General features: G+C 43.2%; 3 protein-coding genes across 4 annotated transcripts; 2 read left to right on the top strand and 1 right to left on the bottom strand.

Moving 5' to 3' along the window:
* The first annotated feature begins 163 nt into the window (after positions 1 to 163).
* wasf2 (WASP family member 2) lies at positions 164 to 9125 on the top strand. The gene is made up of 9 exons (XM_005932950.3): positions 164 to 298; positions 1385 to 1550; positions 1755 to 1889; positions 2027 to 2180; positions 3366 to 3483; positions 3626 to 3747; positions 4708 to 4863; positions 5159 to 5628; positions 7686 to 9125. The coding sequence occupies exons 2-9, from the start codon at positions 1418 to 1420 to the stop codon at positions 7844 to 7846; spliced, it is 1449 nt and encodes a 482-aa protein (XP_005933012.1). The 5' UTR covers positions 164 to 298; positions 1385 to 1417; the 3' UTR covers positions 7847 to 9125.
* Positions 8948 to 12565, bottom strand: gpr186 (G protein-coupled receptor 186). Its single transcript, XM_005932949.3, has 2 exons — positions 12259 to 12565; positions 8948 to 11186 (listed from the first exon to the last, which is right to left on the bottom strand). Exon 2 carries the CDS (start codon positions 11154 to 11156, stop codon positions 10161 to 10163), a length of 996 nt encoding a protein of 331 aa, XP_005933011.1. The 5' UTR covers positions 11157 to 11186; positions 12259 to 12565; the 3' UTR covers positions 8948 to 10160.
* Positions 12566 to 15703: 3138 nt separating this feature from the next.
* cd164l2 (CD164 sialomucin-like 2) lies at positions 15704 to 19114 on the top strand. Of its 2 annotated transcripts, XM_005932947.3 has the most exons (6): positions 15714 to 16337; positions 16736 to 16822; positions 17007 to 17099; positions 17191 to 17232; positions 17401 to 17560; positions 17779 to 19114. In XM_005932947.3, the coding sequence occupies exons 1-6, from the start codon at positions 16013 to 16015 to the stop codon at positions 17792 to 17794; spliced, it is 723 nt and encodes a 240-aa protein (XP_005933009.2). In that variant the 5' UTR covers positions 15714 to 16012; the 3' UTR covers positions 17795 to 19114. The 2 variants fall into 2 exon arrangements, with proteins under 2 accessions (XP_005933010.2, XP_005933009.2); XM_005932948.3 differs by lacking the exon at positions 17191 to 17232 and having other exon boundaries at positions 15704 to 16337.
* The last annotated feature ends 153 nt before the right edge of the window (positions 19115 to 19267 follow it).

Genomic DNA, 19267 nt, shown 5'->3' with positions numbered 1-19267 from the left:
CACCCTCTCTTACGTAAATTGCGGACAGATGTTTGCCACTAGTTTGGGTGGAGTTGCGCTTTTTACGTTGTAATTTCCACATCCTGTTCTCGGTTATAGCAGGTGACAGGCCCAGCAGCCAATCAGCTTCAAAGAACTCCGCCGCTCGACCAATCAGAAGTTCGCAACCCCGGGACTTGGGCAATCTGTTTAGCTCGGTCCCGCATACAGTACCGAACAACATTTCTTAAGAAAAATCTTGAGACAATAACAATTGTAGGGCTGTATAAAGAGACGCCTAAGGTTACCAGGTTTGACGGTAAGTGAAATGTCTTTGTTGTGTGTTGTTTTGTTTAAGCGAGTGGCGTAAATGTACGTTTGTTTGGCTTTTCCTTCGATATAAGAGACGCCTAGAAGTTACTTCCTGCTCTGAGAAGGCCGAGATCCCAAGTTACATTTATTCCATTTAAGTTAAGTTAGTGGCGCAAAAAAAGTGTAACCCGTCTTTTTTTTTTTTTTACCACGTATTTACTCACGTCAGAGAAAGTTAGGAGCTCGGTGTAAAGTTGGGGGGAAAAGTGCAGTAAAGCTAGCTAATAGCACTTTGTCAAAGGCAGAGTGGGCGACCTGTCAGTGACGAACAAGCCTCTAAGCCTGAAATGGACGCATTCCTTCATTCATGATTAATCACTAAATCCTCCAGGTAGCTTGGTAATAATATACACATCCCGAGGGAAGAGGGTAGCGACCCTCCATTTTTCCCGCTTTCTTTTTCTTTCCTTTTCTACACACAGTAACATTTATGCCATGATTCACCACCAACAGGAAAAAACTTGTAATTAGGCAGCTGCAATGGGCAACAGCAGTCAAAACAGGTTGTACTTAGAGAGTAAACCAAAATCAAGGCCGCACTGTGTTGAAAGCAGGGAGAGTCTGCAGTCACTGCAAATCTCTGACCCCTTAATAGGAACTGTCGTTTGCTTATCTTATTCAGTCTGGACACTGTGGAGTTACTGCACTGCGTGAGCTCACACGGCTGCCCTGACTAATCTGTTTAAAATAACGTGATGTGTTTCCACTGCTCTAAGCAGTGCGGAAATCACAAATCCACCTAGTTCTGCTCTTTGCTATTTTGGACATTTTAGATTTGTCCACTCTAAACCGGGTGGGTGGTGCATGTTCGATGGGTGGAGCGAAGGCATAGTTTTGCTTCTGCTTTAGCTCTGTCTGGGTCAGTGTATTTTTGTAGGCGTCTGTCTCATGTGACTTATTTAGGACCAGTTCACAGTCGTGTCATAATGAAAATAGGTGCTCATTGGGTGCAAAAGTATAGTAAAATTGAATATTAATTTGATTACATTTATATGTTTTTCACTCCCCTGACCTACCTCTCCTTTTCCAACAGGGTTGGGCTGCCCTACCCCCAGCACACCCCACCATGCCTCTGGTGACGAGGAATATAGAGCCGCGGCATATTTGTCGCCATCCCATTCCTTCTAGCATCCGCAGTGAGCTGGAATGTGTCACCAACATAAGCCTGGCCAACATCATCCGCCAGCTCGGCAGCCTCAGTAAGCTTCTGTTATGCTCGGGTGTCAGTGTGTGTATGAATGGTTAATGAGCAGTTATGAATATGTATTACATGGATCTTTATTGTTTTTAAAAAAAAGGTTAATGCATTTTTATGTAGATGTGAATTTTCATTGGCTATGCATGCGTGAGATAAATCCTTTAATTGGTGCAAGTGAGAAACTTGTGTGTGTGCACGCGTGCAGGCAAATATGCAGAGGACGTGTTTGGGGAGCTGTTTGTTCAGGCTGGAGAATTTGCCGGCAGGGTGAGCTCGCTTGGAGAAAGAGTGGATCGCCTGCAGGTTAAAGTCACCCAGCTGGACCCCAAAGAAGAGGAGGGTATGTACTTGCACATTTTACTGTTAACGTTACTACTTATACTGGTATCAGTGTAGAGTATTGGTTTGAAACCTCCTTTGCAGAGAATCTAATGAACACAATACATGTTTAAAACATTGCCGGTCTGTTTCTCTCAGTTTCTTTGCATGGAATCACTGCAAAGAAGGCTTTCAAAAGCAGTCTGACCCAGGACCAGCAGCTCTTCACCAGGCCATCTCTGCCAATGCCTGTACAAGACACTTACACGACCTGCGATCCTCCTCCACCGCTCAACCAGCTCAGCGTATACCGGTAAGATGCTGCACAGGCCAAGCTCATATTTACCCACTGCAGCAGCTCCAGCAGTGAATAACAAGAACACGTGCAAGCACATGTGCCCATATGGAAACACACATGCATGGGAGATTCTTGTAATGTGCATTATTTAAGCTTACCCCTGTTACATGTGCTTCTTATCAAGGAGAGGGTCTCGGAGGTGTCTGGGCAGTATTAGGTTTGATTTAAGGAGGCTCAGTCTAACACGAATGGCAGTTTTACACTAGAAAACGCATAGTACGTTGTTACAAAATCCTAGAGAATTATGGTGTCGACGCCATAGGTTTCCCTGTTGTTTTGTTTTTAGTGTGTAACCTCTTTAAGTCCAGGAAGTTTTGGGGTTTTAATTCTGGCAGCAGTTTGACAAGCCACACTTGTTGCTTTTGCTGTTAAATAACCCACCAATCAATTGATTTTGGAAAGATATTCTGTGGGAAATAACCCCAGAGGGCAGTATGGCGGTGTCGTGGTTAGCACCATTGCCTGGGTTCTCTCCAGCTGCTCCGGCTTCCTCCCACAGTCAAAAGACATGCATTTCATGTTAATTGTTGATAACGAATCAACTGTGGGTGTGAATGTGACTGTGAATCGTTGTCTCTCTGCGGGAGCCCTGATTGGCAACCTGTCCAGGGTGTACACTGCCTTTTGCTGTGTAGTAGTTGGGATAGGCTCCAGCCTAGATAAGTGGGGGGGAAAAAGGGACGGATGGATGCATGTAAAGAGTCTTTAGTCACAAGCTAAGATATCTGTGAGTGTAGATCATTTACAAGGCACGATATGTCATCTGAAGTGTGAATAATCAGAAGGCAGATAAGAGTGAGAGGGTGATCTCTGCGTAATTACCCCGGCAATGTTAAATGTAATGTGTAGAGCTGTTCCTGGTTTGAATGTAAATGTGGTGATAATTTGACTCGGATCATTCTTTACGGACAATGATTTATCCGTGCGGTGTGATGTGGATGTGACTAAAGACATTAATGTATTTTTAGTGAAGTTTTCTTTTAAAAAGGGAAGTTTACTGGCGTCTTAAGACTAACACACATGCCAGATAACCATCTTTTAACTAACACTGTTTTTTTTTTTTTCCATACTTGTAAGATGGCACATTGTGCAACTGATACCTAGAAATAATTATTAATGTCTGTAAATTGTTGTCTACAGAGACGACGGGAAGGAGGCCCTAAAGTTTTACACCGATTCCTCCTACTTCTTTGACCTGTGGAAGGAGAAGATGCTGCAGGACACCAAGGACATCATGAAGGAGAAACGCAAGCACAGAGTGAGACTCATAAACACCCTCATACGCACAAAGACATGAGTCATTACACAAGTAAAAGCAATCTACAATTAGTCACATCACATGAAAATGTTCGAATCCAGTGCTAATCTTGCACTTTTTAAACCGTCTCCTTAATGAGCAGAAGGAAAAGAAAGACCATCTGAACCAACGGACCCTCAATCCTCGAAAGATCAAGACCAGAAAGGATGAATGGGAACGGCGTAAGATGGGAGAGGAGTTTGTTGTACCAAAGTCTGACTTGATGTAAGTTTTCTGAGATGCCTCCTTTTTGTTTATCAGTCATTAACACTGACCAGGAATCAAAATAACAAAAACCATCAAAGTCTAATTATAGTAAAATAATATCTTCACAATAGTCCATCACAAAACATCAATCATTTTCATCCAGCGTCATCCACAAGGCTGCAGTGGCTCTGAGCCCTGACATACCCAGTAGGCTTTAATGTGGATTTCAAGCATCTTATAAATCATTTAATTAATACAATAAAAATCTATTGTTTCTCTTTACAAAGTAAAAAAACAGATGAGACATTATTTTGCTCATTCTTTCCCCTTTTATCACTGGATCTGTACACAGTGGTTTGGATGGTATGTCCTGTCAGAAAATGTTCTCGGGGGGTTGGGTGTAGAGCTGGCTGTCATTGGAAAATTGCAGTAAACAAATGTGTGAGTCACACTGGGCCCTGTTCTTGATGGTACTAATATTGTTGCATACTTTTATATATATGTGTGTGTGTGCATATGTATATATGTTTGTTTTTTAATTTTAATATATATTATAATTAAAAGAATGAATACAACAGATATATGTGCACAAATTAGTTAATAGTACCCATTATAATAACATCAAAGAGTCCTAAATTCCTCGTTTTGGATTATATTCTTTTTACCAAAATGGGAAGTTTTGCTGATTCAGCTCCTGCAGTGTTTCATCGGCCTCACAGCAGGCCTGATAAGGAGAAAAAGTCCGATTTCCTGACAAGCTGTATAGGTGAAGAACAAGCTATTCTCTCTCAACACTTTGTGTAACGATCTGTTTCTGCTGCTTTAAAATGCGTTTGGCACGTCTATGAAATTGTTATAAATGCGCATAAACGGATGCGGTCTGAGCACCAAATGCTAATCGCGTCCGTGTTTCTTATTATTTGTTATTTGTGGTCTGGTTTATTTTTGGGCTCACAGCGATGTCTCATTTCTTATAAGGAATTCTTCTGAGGGCCTGAATGGCAGTATTGGATCTGGGGAGGGCTTCAACTCTGAAAGCCTTGAGCTTAGCACAAACTCCTATGCTTATGATCCTGGCTCGCCTCCTCCTCCCCCCGGTCCCGATGAATTGCCTCCTCCGCCTCCGGACATGGCGTAAGTACTGTAACATCATACATACCGGCCCACACATGCTCCACACATTGCACCACCACCCGTGCAAACATGTAGTGAAAGTACAGCCACACGTACAGCTACACTGAAATCCTATACGCGCCTTCTGAGCTGAAGCTAAACGGATTATAGTCTTTGACTTTGTGATTCTTTAATGAATAGGAGCTGCTCTGGAAGCAGCTGCACACAAATTGCAGGTTAATGGAGGGAAGTGAAGGCTCCATTATGCCGTTTATATTATCCTTTATACCTCCAACTTCCTCTCCATCACTTACAGGTATGGTAACGATGGAGCACCCACCCAGAAGCGTGTCAGCATGTTGAGTCCAAGCCACCCTCCCCCAGCTCCCCCCAATGCTTCTTCCCCGAACAACTCCCGCCCAAGTCTCTCTCCTCCCCCTGCACCTCCTCCCCCTCCTCCACCTTCTGGTTTTGGGATTCCCCCACCTCCCTCTGGCTTTGACACCCCACCTTCTCCCCCTCCGTTCTTCTCCTCTTCCGCTCCACCTGCTCCCCCTCCTCCCCCATCTATGTCCGCCATCCCTCCTCCACCACCTATGCCTGCAGGCGGGGGTCCACCGCCACCACCTCCTCCACCGCCTCCCCCCGGTCCTCCTCCACCACCTTTCGAAAGTTCTGCTCCTCGTCTGCCACCTTCTGGCGGGGTAACAGCCTGTTCTGCTCCCAAACCTCAGCCAGAGCCCGTCAGTGACGCTCGCAGCGACCTGCTGCAGGCCATCCGACAAGGTAAAGCACCGCAGGAACACCTCGGGCCTCATGGGCCGGACCAAAGTCTCAAACATGGGGAAACAAATAAAACATGCAACACATAACAAACATACATATATAACGAACCGTGAAAAATTAACTTGTAGGCGTTCTTGTGTCGCAAACTTTAATTTGTGTCAGAATCAAGATATAAAAGATCAGACTTATCTTATATCACGGGAGAACGGGGCCCCTTCACCAAAGTAATGAAAACATGAAGAGACAACAGCAGTGGCATCTAAATAAAGCATCATCTGTTCCTCCTCACATCAGGTCTCATCTCCTAAATTGAAGTCAGGGCTGTAAATCAGGAAAAAGTGCAAAAACATGCTTATTTATTCCTGGTATTTTCAAAATTACTTCTTGGCAGGAGATTAGACATGCAGCCCTCTCATCTTCAAACAGCTGACATGGTTAAAGAGTCTTAAAAAGCACACTTTCCCTCTGAACAAAACACTCCAGAGTTGTTGTTTTTGTCCTACAACAGCCACCGTAGCTTAATTCATGCACTTGAATTGGGAAATGTGAGAAAATAGATATCAGTTGACTGCAATCCACTGACATCTAGCAGTGAGATATGCACACCCTTTTCTTTTAACACCACTATTGTTCTAAAACGTGATTATCAGTGCTAGTTTCGCAGATAAAGATTTAAGCACTAACACAATACTTGAACTACCAAAGAGTAAAGAAGATATATGCTCTGCGTTTGTGCACACTGACATGTCACCATTTACTTTGTCTGTGCATTCCCTTACTTGCGAAACATTTACAAAGCAGATTGGAGAAAAAAAATTGAATCCTGCAATGTTTACTACTTAATTTGGTCCCTGCTGCCTGCCGCTGTTTTTTGACACATTTTTACTCCCAGCTGTCAGTGAGTGAAACAGTGTGATACGTTTGAGCAGGAGTATAAACAAAGTGGCATGCATAAAAAAAAACGTGGACCTACAAACCGTGAACTCATGTTCAAGAAGCCAGTTTGAGATGATTTGAGCTTTGTGACATGATGTGTTACACTCTGGTCATGAACATGCACATGGTCAGCAACAGTACTTGGCTAGACTGTAACTAACGATCGGCTGGTAATTACGGGCCCAAAGTCGGAAATCAAAACTCAGACCAGGAAACATTTCTTCAGTGTTTTAAGCCCGAGAGATGGTTGTTTGGGGAAATCCCAGTAGATCAGCAGTTTCTGAAGTACTCTGGCATCAACAGCTGTGCCACGTAAATGTTTTTTGGTTACGGTCATGTGATTGGCTAATGAGACATTTGCATTAACAGCAGGTGAATAAAGTGGCTATTTTGAGCGTTTTAACCATTAATTTGAATCAAGGCTGCTGACAAGAAAAGTCCTTCAAAACCCTGAAAGGTTTGTTTGTTTTTTTTGGGTTTGTTTTTTGTTTTCTCCACTCGGCAGTGAGTATTTTCTCCACAACATGTTGCGGCTTACATAAATAAGTGTGATGTCCTTGACTCCTCCAGCTTTGCAGTCAAACTGATACTCCCTCTTCACAACCATACGGTTCTCATCATCCTGTGATACATACAAAATGATATGCTAATCATGTGTTATTGTTGAGCTTTATGAGCTGTTTGTCTTAAACTAGTTGATTTGTTGTAGACTTTAACGCTGCAGTCAACTCCCACTCGCCTCAAACCATTATCTGGAAACAGTATGTCTCTGTATCAGCACAGCAGGGAAGAGGGCAGAGGAGGAAATGAATTATGCCACTGAGCTGTAATTAATTAAGTCAAGGACCTTAGGTAACACGTTCAGCTTTTAAAAAGGCAGTGTGTGGTGGTCTCGAATGATATTAAATACTTAAAAACTGCATTTTAAGTATTGAGTATGTGGACTCTTTCCTTCAAGTGCCATACATGATTTGTGACTACTATCTGCCAGCTCCCTGATTACCCTGATAGTCAGTGATGACAGCGTTTTTCTATGAATGACCTAAATAATGACAGAGTTAAGCTGGATAAAGATTACTCAGATGTTGAACATGCCTTTAAACCATTTAACACGCTTTCAGGTTTCAACCTGCGGAAGGTGGAGGAACAGCGGGAGCAGGAGAAGAGGGATCACTTCGGCAACGATGTGGCCGCCATCCTGTCGCGCCGTATCGCCGTGGAGTGCAGCGACAGCGAGGACGACTCCTCCGAGTTCGGAGAGGACGATGACTGGTCCGATTGATCGCCATCCTTTTTCCTCTCACTACCGTGTGCGTGTTTGTGTCTGTCTGTGTGTGTGTGTGTGTGGTTGTTTGTTTGTTTTCTTCCTCAGTCTTAGAAAACACCTGTGCATTCCCATTCAGATTCCAGCCTTTAAGTACAAACAGCACAGAGGTCTGTGTATTTTTTGTGTGAAAGCTGGTCACTTTGAGAGGACGTGTGCATGTTGTATTTGCTTGTGACCAATTTCAAATCACATTCCTCGATCCGGTCACGTATATATTCAAAATAATTTATGTCAGAGTTATAAATGGAGCGAGCGTGTCTGGTTTTGTCCTAGTTTGCCATTAATTCTCATTGGATGACACACGGCTGTTATTGATGCAAGAGCGCTATGTGATGTGAGGCACGTCTCTCCTGAGCGCGTGCCTAAATGCATCACCTCCGCCTCTCTCTGCGTGTCTGTTACAGTCAGGTATCTTTTGCTGAGGGCTTAAAGCCTGGTTTTTAGTGGCTGTGGTGCATTATGGCAACAGATAATAGAGTAAAATCGAACACAAGCACACACACACATGCAACAGCTTCAGTTCACAGTAGTTATATGTATCGATGGAAAGACAAGCTTCTTCATAGATTATGTGATACGGATGTAAAGTTTATATCTATGGATTATTAATTCAATCACTTTAAATCCCAAAGCACAGTTTTTATTACATTTTGTATTTTGTCTTCTCACTTTTTCTTTGTTTTTTTTAAGTGGTTTCATGAGAACCTTTGTCTTGTGGTTGTAGCTCATAAACAAACTCGGTAATTAATTATTCAGTGAGATAAGGAGAGAGGTATTGGCTGATGTCAGACACCAGGAGTGTTGGATAAGTTTGCCATACTTAACATATGCAGAAATTAACATTAATAACTTGATTTTTATTTTTAATGTTATTTTTTTAGCTAATGTATTTTACTTTTCTTATGTTTTTCTTCCTGCAATTGTATTCTGAGATTTTCTGGGGATCAACTAGAATCTGTTGCTTTAATCACAGTGCCTTTTTTATACTGAATTTCAGTGTCTGTGCCTTAATTTGGTTAGCAATACAGGTTCCTGTCAGCTTTCTCCAAAACTATGATGATGAGTCCAATGAACTGACTGTTTAATGTGGACCACTTTTTTTTTTTTAAAGTGCCTTTTCTTTTAAGTCTGTCTGTGTTAACGCACCATGACACGGCATGCTTAGCCAAAGATCTGCTTCTCCTGCCTTAAATTTCCAAATGATTAGTTCGTTCAATAAAGAGAGTGAATTTCACTGACTGTTCAGTGTTTGGTGTGTGTGCTATGATGTCTTAAGTGAGAGGTTAAACCTTGAAGGAGGGAAAAAAAAGCTCTGCTCAGGCTTCCAGTGACTCATCCTCTTTATGTCTTTGCTGGACACCTTTCATAGCCCTCGGTGCCGCGTGCGTAGAGAGTGTGAAAACGAACTGACTGCAGAAATTTTCAGAAAACTGGTAGGAGGAGAGAGAAACCTCTTGCATAATCGCCGCATTCTCATGCCACGGCTGCTTCAAGGATGCAGTGGGTGCTCCAGGACGGTAATAACATCGCCCATTGCTTCGAACACGAAATAATTTAAGATACAGGAACAGCGGTCCGAGTTAAAGAGTGAGAGATGGAAAGAGACAAGCACTAAAAGCCCTGCTAGCAGTGAAGAAGGATGACGTCACTTGGTAGAAAAAAAATCATTTATTATTCACCAGTATAAAATATTCATTTTTTTAAAAAATGGTTGTGCAACTCGAACATACTGTCAGTATGTTTCAAAGTGCCTTTAACAACATGTGCAAAATATACTCTCAACATTATAGAACATGTTGCTTTGCAGACATTCAAGTAAATGAACTCAGGCTTTGGATCACATGTCATTACACTGTGAAAGGCTTCTATTTATAATCTCTCCAATCCTGTTGTAAAGTGCCGATACTCATCAAGTCTGTTTTTTATATATATTTATATATGTATGATACACATTATAGTATTTCTGTGATTGTTTTCTTCTGGGAATCCAGTGAAGCTACAGTTGACTGAGAATGAGGTACACAGCACAAACAGTATCTTTTGTCCCAAGATGGCCACCAGCCAGGACAGCTCAGTACATTCTGATTTGTAGAAACACTTTTATCTCTGAAAAGTGCTGCCTGCGTGTGTGGGAGTATGCATGTGTCAGAGACTCCTCGTTCTGGATCCAAGTGACAGTCAGTGCAGCAATGAGTGTATTTTGGCACACAAACGGTGATATGTCTGGCATAGATCTTATGTTGGGTTGAGTCTGCTGAGGTTTGGCAGTTTACACATCAACAGGGTAGTGTATGTGTGTGCTGTGCGAGTATCTGTGTGGGCAGCAGGCGTGGAGCAGCACCTTGCGAATGTCTTTGTGTCTCAGACTGTAGAGAATGGGGTTTAGTAGGGAGCTGCCTGCAGCTGGCACCAAGGTGGCATAGGTGTACAGAGGAGGGCTGGACGCATCTCCCAGCAGCCCCCAGAGGGAGAAGGGCATCCAGCAGCCCACAAACACACTGAGGACCAGGAGCAACCTAGAGAAACCTCTCCCGCTGCCGTGCTTGCTTGCATATGACTGATTGGAAGGGAGGAAATGCCTTTGGGTAGCGATGGCATGGGCATGCCGCCTAGCGACACGGCAGATCCCGGCGTACAATTGCAGGGTTACCATTACAACCACTAGGAAGCCCCCACACAGCAGCGATAGATATGTCCGGGTCAGAGGTCGTGCTACAGAACAGGAATTTGGGTCTTCAAGACAGTGCCATCCCATTGCTGGCCCCGCCCCAATCATGCATGCACCCAACCAGACCAGCAGCAGGAGGATGGCGGCTCTCCGCCGTGACTGGCCTGAGCCGTAGGTGAGGGCGTGGCTCAGAGACAGATACCTGTCCAGGGCAACACCCATTAGGCTACAGAGGGAGGCAGTCAGTGATGTCACCAGTAGTCCTGAGGTCAGCAGTTCTGACCAATCACTGGGCTCCACACAGAACATGAAGAGGAAGTGCAGAATCAGCGCCACACCAGCCAGAAGATCAGCCATACCAAGGCTGGCAAGCAGCAGGAAGACAGGGGCACGAAGAGATGAGGTGGCCAGGATGGTGGTGACTACGATGGCATTCTCAGTCGCAATGAGGGTCCCTGAAACACAGAGGGCCACGCCCCACGCTGTGAGAGGTGGGAGTTCATAAGCAGATGACCTTCCCAGTTGGTCTGATGGGATGATGGGCTCTGCACCTGAGGATTCAGAATCCCAGCCCAAGTCTGTGGCGTTCAGGATCATTGTTTGGTTCAGCAGTCACACCAATAAAACCTAAAGGAGAGAGAAAAAATTGAGAAATACGTTACTATCAGAAAGATGAGTCACTACCACATGTCCATCGAACAGCATTTCCAGAAACAGAAGCTGGTGTGGTTTGAGCCACAGGATGCAGGCTGTAGCATCACACAGAGCAGAAGAGCACTTGATGTGCTAATGCGCTGCTTCAAATGCTATAATCTTGTAATCCAACACGGCTGAGCTATTGAGAAACCATCCTACCACTATAAGACCTTCAGATGTTGTGTTCTCCTGCTCTTTGTGATATCATTACCTGCTCCATTTTGGGAAAACAACACAAAAAACTACTTTCCAATAGCTATGTAGAAAAAGGTAGTTTTGAAAGCCCATATAAGGTTTTATTTCTTTAAAAATTATCACTTTTTTTCAATTTTTTTTTAACAGTTACCCAAATCTATGTGTTTGTATTTTGGGACGTCACGAGATTCATCTCGTGACTGGAAGTCTTGTGGGAAGGAGCGAAACTTCCAGTCAACCAATAGGCTATGTATTTTGAATGATTTGGGATAGATATATAATATTTAATTAATCACCAGGCTAACACGTGACTGTAAAAGGTGGGCTCTCATTTGCTGCCCACTGAAAAGAATGAATGAACGGCATCATTTTAAAATAGGATTACAGTTTAAGGCATATGTGCGCGTGGCTATATGTAAACTCGATTATGTAAGCCACAGTCTGGGTTTTCCTCGTGATGCCGCACAGCAGAGGCGCAGAACCTCGAATAAATTCTACGTGCAACATGCATGCACGAGAAAATCTGCGCGGTAAGGATCTTATCAGTTATCTGCTCGCACACATGAAAACAAACTGGACGTCCTGCAGGAACGTTATTAGCGCATTATTTCTGCGCTCCTCGGGCACTGAGTCCCCCCCCTACCCCGCGCTCTTTCTCCGTTCCCACAGTGAGGAGGTATATCCCACCTCCTGACGCAGGGGACCCTTAAGTATCATACAAATGCGGGTTCACTGCACCGTAGAGCGTGTCCCCCAACACATGCACGTACCGAGACACGTTTACAAGCATGTACTAAATTCCTCTCACCTTATTTAAACGAGTCAGTCCTCTGAGGGAGTCACACTGATTTTTTTCTCTCTTTCTCCTGTAAGATCCAGCACAGGTGATGGAGCCGAGGTGAGGCTGTTCGCGGTGAGGCTCGACAGCTACACGGTTCCCGTGTAGACGCAGCTCCGCGTTCCCGTCTTCACCAAAGTTGCGCCAAACTCTCACCTGGCGTCGCTTGCATCTCTCCTTCTTCAAGCTCCCCGAATCGCTCACTGGAGGCAGAATGAATGTTCTTGCGCGCGGGCTCATCCACAAGAGTCTGTCTGACGTCAGTGACTGGGAGCCTCGACCAATCAAGGGACGGCGCCAGGGATGCGGGGAGAAGTGGGAGGGGACGTCCATGGAGTAATTTCATTCAGAAAAATGCGGCAGAGCCCCGTCGCCCCTCCCACTGCGGCTCGCTAATGCTTTCATTTCTTGTAAATAACGACCATCGACGGACACACACGTTTTCTCAATAAGACCCAGACCCCTTGCTGAAGGTGAGGATAGGAGTTTGTGTTGGGCAGGGCTGGAACTTGGCAGCTGTGAGCGCACAACGCAAAGCGCTGGCGCTGTCCACGGTGCTGAATCTCAGAGTATGACTCATGGGGAGATGTCGTACAGGTAGACAGAGAGCCTGCTGAATGAACGAATGATGGGGAGCAGCTTTAGCACACACTGAACTCTTTTAAACACAATTTAAATTTATGTAAAGCACATAGGTGAAATATTCTTGAGGGTGAAGTGGTGAAAAACTGGCCTGTGCGTGCATGGTTGCACTAACAGAGATATGGGTATACTAATATGGAGTGCTGGGTAAAATTCAAGAAGTATTATACACTAAAACTGTTTTCAAAATAACATCAGCATACATACATATTATATATGTAGAAAGATAAATAGATATATAGATATAACTTGTCTTTATGAGCCTCGCACAGCCTCATAATCATTTAGAAATCTTCTAAGAGGATTGAGCATTTGTGTTTAGGCCGTGGGTGGTGAGAGTTTTCCTACAATCCAGCAAAGACAGGAATCAGTCGTATATTTTGCTTGTTATCCACCGTATTTGTCTCGTCTTTTTTTGATTTTTAGTATCGCTTCACAGAAATACACACCCCCACCTCCCCTACAGTAATACAGCAGCAGGGGATTCGTGGCTTCCCCCGGTTTGACACGAAGCGTAGGACGCTACAGGCTGGGCTCAACAGCTGTCTGCGTGGTGGCGCACGGCGCTGAGCTAACTGGGGGAATCTCGTCTTGTTCGAGCCATATTAGGACACGCTTCCTGTCGATACACCCCTCCTACGTCACCGAGCTGAGTTGAGGCGCAACACTTGTCACCTTCGTAAATGTCGCCGGTATTAAGCAGCTTCTACAAATTTCTGCAGAATCACGGCTGCTCTGCTCATGTTACCCACTTCTTTTTACACAGCATTAAACTATTTTGTTAAAATATTAACTGTGCTTTACATTAATGTAAAACACTTAATAATTATAGATTATTTGTGTGTGCGTGCCACCCTGTCCTTTATGTTATTATGTCATGTATATCTTTTCTAATACTAGCAGTGCTCCGTGGAGTGTAAACTAGTCTGTGGCCGGTGTTGTAGATTGCTTGCCCACAGCGGAGGAGGAAATCGTGTGGAACAAGATTGCGGAATATCCCTTTGTGTGTGTGTTTTCTTTGCTTCCTAACACACACGAGCCACTCTGAAGAAAGATCTATCCAGGCAATGGGTGCCAGAGCATATGAGATGTGGGAGTTAAAGGAGCCCCGTCGGTGTGAGTGGAGGAGGTGGCGATCATTGCATAAAGCTGCAAAGTTTTGTCGTGATCCTGCACGTTTCCCCCCCCCTGCGGCCTGATTGGGGGCTGTGACTCAGTGCATCTGCATCACAAAGCGACAACTTAAAAGTTCGGAAGCACTTGTGCAGTTTGTGCTGATGCATTTGCCCAGCTGCACGTTGTGGAGCCTCTTATAAAAAGCAAAACCTGAGCACCTTTGTACTCTGAGCTAACCCCATGCGCCACAGGTTTTTGGAAATGACGCAATTTTTTGTAATGTTGCCTTTCTGTACATCACAGTCGCTTTAAAATCAAACAACCAGGATGTGATTCAGATGCAGAGTCTGAGCTTTACATCAAATGGTTTAACGAACATGAAACAGTCTGAAGTCTAGAACACCTGGGCATCATGGACAGATTCTCTGTCTTTAGATGATGTGAAGGGTTTTTCTTAATCAGATGAGGGGTTTTTTTTGCTTTTCAGGCCTTTTTGTGTAGCCGAGAATGTCAGTTGTTGATTTGTCCTGTCCTATAAGGATTTTGCTATTTCTCTAACAAGACTATTTGGTTTTTCAGCCTTACCTCCATCACCTACATCTATGTCTCTTTGGACCTCATGTTGAGAGTTCTGCTGAAAATCTACAGAGCTCAACACTTGGAATCAACTCCAGGTCTCTCACCAGCCTGATTTGTCATGGAATAACCAGGAAACATTGCTTAATTGCTGTTGAAACTGCTTATATCATGTAATACTTTTGTTAAACCACTTGAAGTAAAGCTCAAAGTCTGCCCCTCATTTACATCTGGATTGTTGGATTAAAAAACAAAACATACTGCCGTGATTTGTAGATAAACAGAAAATGTGTCATTGTCCAAAATCCCATATGGACTTCACTGTAGTTTCAAACAGTAATGCTCAATACTCACGTCTGGTCCTTTACATCCAGATCCAGCTTTACCAATAGGAATGTGCGATTTAACTGTAACCTCTTCAGCTTTTACAACTAATCACACATTAAGAGTAACATTACTACAAACATCCCGATCTAGGCTAGTGTCACAGAGCGTTACAATGGTTTTCTTTGTCTCTTTCTTTACATTTATCTAGGATATTTTATATTTATTTGCACAGATAAAGTACAAGAAACATATTCTATCAATAGGTGGGTGGTGATGCTTAAAAGGTATACAGTAAAAAAGTTTAAAAAAGAAATCTTAATTTCATCACCGAGGTAAAAATGTGAGTATAGAATAGATGAAAAGCCAATGTACTTTTTTAGCAGAAGCCTGTTGGAAATCTTTAAAGGGATATGAAGACCTTATTAGCTCTTGTTATATCTAGATCAAGGTCTATTAAACCTTCCTCTACTTGACTTGTATTGCTGTAAGTATGAATAACATGAATTAGCATGAATTCATTTTTGAAGCTGTTCATTTTTTGAATGTTTTGGGGGATCTGGGTAGATAAAAGAATCTCAGTAAGTCACAAAAGACATTGAAGGAATGAATTTTAGCTACAATAGCATCATAAACCTCAGGTTTAAAAGGTCAGCAGCATTTTTCAGCTATTTTATTCTTGATATCTTCATGGGCATCACATGACATTTGGTGCCGATGAAGCTGACTGCAAGTGACTTTGATGATCACCCTTTTCATGATGTTGAAATATCAACATCTGTTTAACGGAAGCGTAGACATTCAAGGTCCCCACAACATGGATTTTAGAAAATTTAACAAAGTAGGCAACCACATCACTAAATCCAGAGTTCCAACAGGGAAAACAAAGAACCTTGTCATGCGTTTAAGTGCAGGTAACATCAAAATGAACACTAATTTAGCTCAGTTTATTCCCATTAGTCCTTCTTTAATTTATAGGCTTCATAAGGACATATATGTGAATGAAGGTGTGTGTATACATTCACCGCCTGCTTAGGTAAACAGGTGTCAGTCCGTTCCAACTGGCATGCATTTCAGGTGGCTTGAGGTGGGCCAGTTGGTTGCCAGGGAACCAAGTTTAGTGGCGCTCATGTTACACAGATCTCCTCACTCCTATCTGCCATTGTGTCCTGGTTATCATCACCTCCAGAAACCCTTTCGAGGACAAGCTGAGGAGACTTCAATTCAAAGCCTTTTTTTAGTTTTTAAAATCAACTCCCTTTTAAGTGCCAACGTTTCCAGGTGTTGCTCGCAGGTGTCTGTTGCAGTCAGGATGCAGCTGGTGGCATTTACTGTTCTCTCCTCCACTCTGCTGCTTCTAGCAGTGATCCATTCTGTGTATCTACAGCCAGGTATGGGTCTATCCGTATGTTTTATTTTCTTACAGCGTGTCCATTTCAGTATATTTTGCTCTGAACCTGCTTGTGTGTCTTCCTAAGCTTGCCATCTGCTGTCTATTTTCGTGCTTTAATCTGTTGTCTTTCCTCATTAATGTCTCACTTCTTATTTACTGGTAAGATGGCTTTTTGTCTATTATTACTAACACACCACGAAGCAGCACAAATAAGAGAGTTTAACAGGAAGCAATTATCTTTTTCTTATCATCATAAACTTCTGCATTCTCAGATACTGTCCAAACTAACAGGATATCATATAATAATGAAGCTGCTTCAGAATAACTGGGCACTGGCCAGCCAGCTGGGTTTTGATTGACACTGCTAATTAACTGCCAGTGTTGTCCCTCCTACAGATTGTTCTCAAGCCGAGTCATGTGACCTGTGTGTCGGCGATTCCATGCTCAACCTGACAGGCTGTGTCTGGAGGCTTTGTCCAAATGGTGACACACACACACACACACACACACACACACACACACACACACACACACACACACACACACACACACACACACACGTGACCTCTGATAGTAATTCAATCACCAATGCTGCTGTAACACTAGCTCCCCTGGTTTGTAGAAGATCACTGAATTATTGAGTGATGCCGGGGTCTGTCTCCCTCAGGCAATGATACAGGCATGTGTGTGACCGATGAAGGGGATTCGGCAGACAACGGCATGAACTGCAGCTGGACCAGAGTGTCTGAATTGTGCACAGGTATTAAAAAAATGAACATAATTTTGGGGGGGGATGATATCAAGTGTTTTTCTGCCATCTTCATAACCCTGTTACATAATTCATTCCCCAGTTGTAGAGTCTGTCGCTGCGGGAGGTGGTAAAACCGTTTCAGGTAAACTGAATCAACTCTGCTTCAGACGTCATCTCCTAGTCCCATAACAGCTGACTAAAAGATTCCCTAAAGGCAATCCAGTCATCTCCACCCGCTAAAAACCCTGTCAGCACTTTATAAATATATATATATAAAACAACCAGTGAATTCTGTGTCCTTTCCCTCAAGGTGATGACAGCAACACCAACTCCTCCCCCGAGTTCTCCCAGGCCAAGTTCGACATGTCCAGCTTCATAGGCGGCATCATACTCGTGCTGTGTCTGCAGGCAGGCGGATTCTTCGCCATGCGCTTCCTCAAATCCAAAGAGCAGAGCAGCTACGACCCCATGTGAGTTTATGCGCGGAGGTGTTGGAGAACACAGAATCTCACGCGTTTGTGCGAAACGTGTTAAGTGCAACAGCAGCCTCTGGTGGCAGGAATCGTCAACAACACACGATGCACAGCGCAAACGGTTCACCTTCAGCATCTCTGCCTGTCTTGTTTTGATTCTGATCACACACACTTTCCATCTGTCTATACACACTCTTCTGTCTGTCTTCATGCAGAGAGCAGCCACAGTGAAGACAAGATAAATGACGGACAAGCAGACGGTGCAGAGAAGGACAGCAGAACGGTGACTCATCTGGTTATGACGACAAGAATTTTTTTTCCTCTCCCTTTTTCCCCCTGTCGTTTTTTTGGTCTGGTCCCTGTGTGTACCCCCTGGGGGATGGGTGTGTTTGTACGAGGACATATTCCCAAAATACTGCATTGTGTAACAAGTGTCTGTGCATGAGCTCACTGCAGTATTTACAGTTCACGATCAGTGTGTTAGATGCACGATCAAGCAAGACTTTGATTTCTGCAGAATTTTATGCAACTGCTTTGTGATCATACAATTCACCTTCCACCTTAAATTACAGTAATTTAGGTGTTTATACTGTTATAAATAGTGTGGTGCAGTTATATTATTAAATTTAGGCTGTAGTTCAGACAACAAACATTTTATCCATCGTCTTTGAGTACATTTCTGTTCATGTGCATTTTGATAACTTTCTAGAGTTTTTTTTTAAACAAAAATAACCAAATGTTAACCTGTAATGTATGAAATTATTGATTAATATAATATAAATATAGTAACTAAGGTCCTAAAGTCTACTCACAGGCTGTTATACCTCTTTCCGTCAAGTTGCAGTGAGTGTTGGTGCTGCTGCGGATGCAGGGAGACGCCTTCCTTTGGTGCCTTTTGAAAGAAAAAAAAAGTAATCCTACATTTTAAATGGTTTGAGGAGTGATTACATAGCTTTACTAGCAGTGATGCTTCTTCTATTTCCATGAGAAGAAAATCATGCAGGCTGCTTCATTCACCAGTTATTGTTTAAACATTTTCAACAGGTCCTTGTATAACCACTGACATCACTGCTTCCAGCTTTGGGGTCGGCTGTTTTATGGTGGCCTGCTACTGCCAGTCTTATTTTAGTGGGGAAAAAAATAAGCTACAGCTCGGACACCTGCACCTCACTGATGGAAAGGAAGTGTTAGAGATAACAACTGTGATAACAACCTGTGAACCACTGAGAAAGACACACCATAACCTAAAACCTGAGCCCTAATAGCAGAGTCAGGATTTCAATCTTTATAAAAACCTCCAGTAATGACTCTAGTGGTGCATTACTTTTATTTTGATGCTCTTACTGTCAGTAGTTCAGACAAACCCAACGTGGTAGAAGAACTCTGACTTGATTTCTCAGATTTATAATAAAGTTTGAACCATTTGATTGCTGTTATAAAACAGGTGACATAGACGTGATCCTGTTTAAATAATACTAATGTTGGTTAAACTCATTAATATGAGCTGTTTGATTTTTTTGTGATGACACTGGATTTCCTGAATAAACTAGGAATAAGAAGAGGTGTCTCTCAGTGTGTTTGGTATGTCTTTGCTTTCTTGCATTTAAATATGCAAACACAACTCGTGGTTCCTGAGTACTTAAAGGTAGAACAGGAGGCAGAGTCTGCAGCTTCATGCCCCTCTTCTGTAGAACCAGCTCATAG

Source organism: Haplochromis burtoni, unplaced genomic scaffold, assembly GCF_018398535.1.
Source record: "Haplochromis burtoni strain Fernald_Lab_line unplaced genomic scaffold, NCSU_Asbu1 Contig_163, whole genome shotgun sequence".
Taxonomy (NCBI): domain Eukaryota; kingdom Metazoa; phylum Chordata; class Actinopteri; order Cichliformes; family Cichlidae; genus Haplochromis; species Haplochromis burtoni.
This window is presented reverse-complemented; position numbering and strand designations above follow the sequence as displayed.

Excerpts from the sequence above, each read along its gene's own strand:
- wasf2 (XM_005932950.3), top strand. The coding sequence starts at position 1,418 with ATGCCTCTGGTGACGAGGAATATAGAGCCGCGGCATATTTGTCGCCAT. Across the intron at positions 1,890-2,026 it reads GGACCCCAAAGAAGAGGAGG|TTTCTTTGCATGGAATCACT; the intron begins GTATGTACTTGC and ends TGTTTCTCTCAG. Across the intron at positions 5,629-7,685 it reads GCTGCAGGCCATCCGACAAG|GTTTCAACCTGCGGAAGGTG; the intron begins GTAAAGCACCGC and ends ACACGCTTTCAG.
- gpr186 (XM_005932949.3), bottom strand. The coding sequence starts at position 11,156 with ATGATCCTGAACGCCACAGACTTGGGCTGGGATTCTGAATCCTCAGGT.
- cd164l2 (XM_005932947.3), top strand. The coding sequence starts at position 16,013 with ATGCATTTCAGGTGGCTTGAGGTGGGCCAGTTGGTTGCCAGGGAACCA. Across the intron at positions 16,823-17,006 it reads CTGGAGGCTTTGTCCAAATG|GCAATGATACAGGCATGTGT; the intron begins GTGACACACACA and ends TGTCTCCCTCAG. Across the intron at positions 17,233-17,400 it reads AGGTGGTAAAACCGTTTCAG|GTGATGACAGCAACACCAAC; the intron begins GTAAACTGAATC and ends CTTTCCCTCAAG.